Genomic DNA, 5,579 nt, shown 5'->3' with positions numbered 1-5,579 from the left:
GGCATATTCAAAAAAATCAATATATATATATATATATATATAAGTTCAAAAAACCTCAAAACTGTGCATGTTTTTATAATTACATGCTTATGCTAATGGCGTAGAAATATAACAAAAAGTCTTCATTCCCATTGGGAAAGGGAACGTTGGGAACCAATACCCAGGGGACAGTTCCCATCCGACGGGCAAGGATAGAACTCCGCGCTCCTCGATGATGACTCACCAGTCCACGTGATCAGATCCCTCTTCGTCCACTCCTCTTCTATTCCGCAGGGGAACGCCGCGCACTTCCGGGGGAACGCGTCTCCAGGGAGCTGCGTTCATGCTTCCATGGATGGATAGATCTATGAACGTACCAATAATGGATGGATGAGTGACTCACGAAGAATGGTCCGGCCCAATAATTTCGTGGGATGGGAATTTGGTAACCTTGGTTTAACAAATAGAGGGGGTGTTCTACACTCACTGAGATTCGAGGTGACACGGTATTACCGTCTGAGCACGGCATCGGAACCAAGAATCGTGCCGCGATGCCGTCGGAGACGTCAGATCAGCAAGGCTGAAGTGAGGATAGAGGATAGAGCGCGTCGTTGCGGACGAATAATTCGCCGGATGAATATCTCACAGGTGGGGAGGTGTCGTCATATTAAACAGGAAGCTTCCTCGATACGCACGCCCCGGCCGGTCTTTTGCCCGGCGGCCGAGTATTCTTCCCGAATTGAATATTCTTTTAGCATTTTTTTTTTTGAAGATGTCACTGAAGTTGGGGTGTGCCGCCCAGTCTGTACATCTCCAAGCATGTGAATAATCCCCTCTCTATTCATTCATCGAGTGAGTGTGCTCCAGGTTGTGGTTTGTAATTCGCAACGTGAACACTGTTGTTCCCTCCGAAGCGGGCTCAAAAAGCAAACAACAAATTCTTGCAGGAGTTTGGGGCATCTGGCACTGGAAAACCCTAAAAATAACAGCCAAAGCATGTTAAGGGTGACGCGGACCCTCTCTTATCTGTTTTTTCAACACCGGAAAAATACTGCTTATTCTCTTGCTGAATTCAACCCGAATGCCAATTTCGGACATATCCCAGTTGTATCAAACTTGCGCAATTAGTTCGTTGGTTCGTTCGTTCTCAGCTCCCCTGGTGCTTGTTCCCATGCTGCTGCGGAGGGGGGATGGCCAAGTCTTCATCCCAGAATCGCGAGGCAGTAAAGTAAGTAGATCACTGCCTCGGCACTGATTGCATGCCGCACTCGTAGATGAACGAGTTTCATGCATTCATCCGTGGGCACATTCTTTTTCCGGAGGCCTATAACGCGATCGCTGTCATTGCAGAATGCATTGCCAAAGTTTCTTCGAGTGTCTTCCTCAGTCTTCTTCTCCTTGTGCTCATCGATAGACGCGGCATTAGTCCGGGTGAGCGGGGCTTGATATCGGTGCTTGCGAGTGTCATTGATCGCTTGATCTTTGAGTCGTAATCCGAAAGTAGGAATCGTGTTGTTGCGCGCTTCGGATTGTGGAAGCGGGTTGGTAATTTGGAGGTGCAGGGGAGAAAGAGGTAGCAGGCGAAGAAGAAAAGGAAGAAGAAGACGCATGACTTATTGCAGAGTCTGTGTGGTGTCGATGGATGTGGAGTGGATTCTCTAATATTTGCTGCCTCGAATTGGTAGTTAATCGGAGGAGTTTTTTTTTGAGAAGAGTTCAGGAACGGTGAGTGAAAATGCCCAGATTGTTGCCTATGAGATCGATCGGGGCTCCTTCGAAGGCGAGGAGTAGCAGTGCCAGAAATCTGGCGCGGGCGACAGCTGAGAAGGGGCGGGAGGAAATAGCCTCTGGCTTAGGCACGGCGAGTCTCGTGCGAGTACCTTCGCAAACCTTGAATATAAACACGATGGGACTATTATCAGCGCAATTTCAAGCTTGCAAAGGCACGGAGAAAGGTTCTAGGGCGGCGGAATCGGACGCTGAAAAGATGAGGAATAAGTTTTTTGGCAACGGCGTCAATTCCGAAAACAGATTTGGGAGTCAGTGCGTGAGCAGTGGGAGCGAGCATGAGTTTAACTCTGTCTGCCTAGGCGCCATGGTGAACGGGTTCATTGAGAATGAGGCTGACAATGGCCGATTCAGTCGGCCGCTGTGCAATTGCGAGGCGAGTGGTGCAATGTGTGATTGCAACGATTTTGACGAGTCTATGTCCTCACTCGGAGAACTAGCGGAATTGTTGACGGGATTGGTATCGAGCACCAATGTTACCGAGCGAGTCTTGCTTGCTGAAGTTAACAAGGCAATGGCTTCGGCCAGAGAGCTTACATCCTCTGAGGATGATGTTACTTTCTGCTTGAGACGTCAAGTGATGAAGCATCTCAGGACCGTAGGTTACAATGCTGCAATTTGTAAATCACGATGGGACCATGCTGGGAGTTTTCCTGGTGGCGATTATGAGTATATCGACGTGGTATTTGAAAGTGAAATTGGGAACAGTGAACGAATTATCATCGACATCGACTTCAGGGCTCAATTTGAGATCGCTCGTCCTACATCTTGCTACAACGCTTTGGTACGCGTGTTACCGACTGTGTTTGTCGGCAAGGCAGATTGTCTTCTTCAAGTTGTGAACTTCATGTCCGATGCTGTGAAGACGTCCCTGAAGGAGCGAGATATGCATTTGCCTCCGTGGAGAAAGCCTGCTTACATGCGGGCGAAGTGGTTTGCATTTTACAAACGCACGACCAATGCTACTGTTCAGAAGACTAGCAACGATGGTTTTTCCGACATTTCCCGCATTGCTGTGAGAGATCACGGCTGGGACTCCAAGTATACCGACGTGATGGAGGTGGACTACCTCAGAGGTGGAGAGAGACGGACAGTGAAGGATTTTAAGAATCCTGTCTGCAAGAATCTTACAGGGGTTCCTTGCAAGCCTTCAGCACCTGAACCTATCAAAAGCACTGTTGACAATAATGAATGGCAGCCTCCGGTCTTGAAGCCAAGAGTATTTCAACGACCTTGTCAGGCGGGACTTGCATCAGTTTTGAGAGAAGCAGGTCTGACTTCCTCGTTTAGATTGATCGAAGAGCAACGGCTGGAGCGGAAGAGCTTGCCGATCCCGGTTTGAGTACCCGACGTCGCTGCACTTCGATCATCCTTCACTTGGGTCTGTAATATACACACGATGTAGCGCTTATTCACATGATGTGCATATTATTGTCACATATCTTTGCCGCAAGTGTTTTGTCTTTTCAGATCACGACGGGGCTAGTACTTACGAAAAATAGTAGATTGCGAGAGGTTCTTGGGTATAAGTGTATGAAATTTTGGGCTCGACGTTCTGTGGGTGGCAACCTTGGCCCCTTGCACCAGCGTCCCGCTTTGCAGAGAAATCTAGGAGCACCCACGGGTAACAGGAGATGAGGGCAGCGGACAATTTAATATGTCGTGGTTTCCGTGCCGGATTTTTTGACAGTAGGAGCAGTTTGGAAGTGTGATTTGTGTATATATATATATATATATATATATACTATTAGGAGCGAGTATTACCACTCACGGTTGGATTTTTTCACGAGCCGCAGAACTCAAGGCTCTGAGTTGAGTTTGATTGCTTCCATTGCCAACGCTGTTTGGAGAAGTCACATTTTTTTTGGAATAATACAAAACAATTTCATCATCCATTTTATGTCCAGCGAAGGGTGCTATGTATCTTACTTTCATGCGATGTTGTCTTGCTCGGTGTCGGTCAACTAACTGGCTCAGAGAAGCTTTTGGACGAAATGGATGGTCGCTTAAGTCTCTGGTTGCTAGCATCTTCGTTTTCTGGCCACGTTAGAGTGCAACAAATTTATTTTATTGTTACATTGAGCCAGCTTGTAAGAGTATATTTCACTTTGTTGTTCATCAACGATTTCGTTACATTTGCAGGATCACGCGTCAAATTTTTAGCGAGAATGGGGCTGTATTCCGTGCGTAGTTACTGGCATCAGGAATATCACTATCACGAGGAACAGCACCATGGTGAGTGATATTAGTTGAATAAACACATCATATAAATCTAATAAAGAAGCAGAAGAATACAAGCACCAAAAAGCTGACGCTGCATAAGATTGTTACGAGCAACAAACTCGCTCATAGAAGTCTCTTGGATTTATTAGTTAGGCAGATGATAATCATATAGGTTGCCGTTTTGTTGTTATCTATGTTTCGGTATGAAAGCTCTGCAAATATCATTTAGATTTCAGCGCTTCACCTTGACAAATCAAGACCAATGTGATAACAGCTGCGCATCAAACCGCCTGTTGTGCCTGACAGAGGCCATTAAGCATAAATGCCTGGAGTTTTAAAACCTTGAAGAATTTCTAAAGGGCACTTTGTTGGGCAGGCATGTTTTTGACGAGGAATACTCTCAAGCCTCATGTGCGCGAGACAATGAGGATGAGTTTGAGATTCTTCTTGAACATGGCTGAACTACAGTATTTTGTTTCAGGTCGCAGTTTGTGCACAATTTTTTCACAGTGAGTAACTTTTTCTCTTAAGTACGAGCGCTCTTCTGCAATTTCATGTTGACCGAAATGCACTTTCATCAGGCTCCATTAGCAGAAAATAACAGGGAACAACATTCGTAGACAAACCAGTACAAATTTGTTTTGGGTTGAAGTTTAAATTGCAGTCTGAAACAAGCAGATCACTCCGCTAAATCCTCAACCTGGGTGGAAGCGAGGGCAGTTAATGGTGATGAATGCTGACAATGGTGGTGTGTTTCAGGATGGAACTTGTACAGTCACGAGGCTTCGACAACTTGTCCAGCACCATAGTCTGCTACAATGGCCGCATATTTTTTTGTATTACAGACCCATCAACATTAGTTTTGAATTGAACAAGTGGCAATACAAACTTGAAGAGCTTTTCGAAGTCTTTTCAAGGAGTCCAAAATGGTGGCTCAGCCCCCAACCAATTGCAAGGAAAGGCTGATCAAAGTTTATGTGTGAAACTAAAGAACGCTCTTTTCATTTATTGTAATCGGTTTTCTGATGAGGTGTGCACCAATAGCAACACTCCGCTTGCCAGTAAAATATAGGAGGTAGTCCATGATGAATAAGGCGAGAGTGATCCTGGTTCGAACGGTGGGCCATTAATCTGAATGCCAAGTGTCCTGGACTTTTCAATATGTGAATAACTCTTCCGGACATTGCATATCCATGAAGGTCCTTTTCATGCTTGCTTCTTCACATCCATGATGTGTTCTGATTGCGCCACCTCATCCTGCTCAATTTTCTGGCATTCTCATTCTCGATCAAACGTCTGCACCAACCTACGCCTTGAGTCTCTTGGCGGATTGCTGGCTTCGGCGATGGTTACAGCGAGGTGTTTCAAGTCTATCCATACATTCCCGGTACCCACCGACTTGAAACCGGGAACAAAATAAAGTGAGTTCTGAAGCCCGACGTGGCGGAGAGAGATGGTTGGTCAACCCCATTAATATCACTGCGACGATTTGAAACAAAAAGGTTCAGCTGGGGGGGGGGGGTCAGCTTTTTCCTCCCTAGCATAGCCTTTGCAGTAAGACTACTTATGTCGACGTGAGAGTCGAGAAA

The 5,579-nt window shown here is 46.1% G+C and overlaps 1 protein-coding gene across 1 annotated transcript; it reads left to right on the top strand.

Annotated features, from left to right (window-relative positions):
* The first annotated feature begins 3,659 nt into the window (after window positions 1-3,659).
* On the top strand, window positions 3,660-5,175 carry LOC112279053 (uncharacterized). Its single transcript, XM_024513118.3, has 3 exons — window positions 3,660-4,002; window positions 4,367-4,499; window positions 4,750-5,175. Exons 1-3 carry the CDS (start codon window positions 3,762-3,764, stop codon window positions 4,859-4,861), a joined length of 486 nt encoding a protein of 161 aa, XP_024368886.1. The 5' UTR covers window positions 3,660-3,761; the 3' UTR covers window positions 4,862-5,175.
* The last annotated feature ends 404 nt before the right edge of the window (window positions 5,176-5,579 follow it).

Source organism: Physcomitrium patens, chromosome 2 (genome assembly GCF_059467195.1).
Source record: "Physcomitrium patens ecotype Gransden chromosome 2, ASM5946719v1, whole genome shotgun sequence".
NCBI classification, from domain to species: Eukaryota; Viridiplantae; Streptophyta; class Bryopsida; order Funariales; family Funariaceae; genus Physcomitrium; species Physcomitrium patens.
This window is presented reverse-complemented; position numbering and strand designations above follow the sequence as displayed.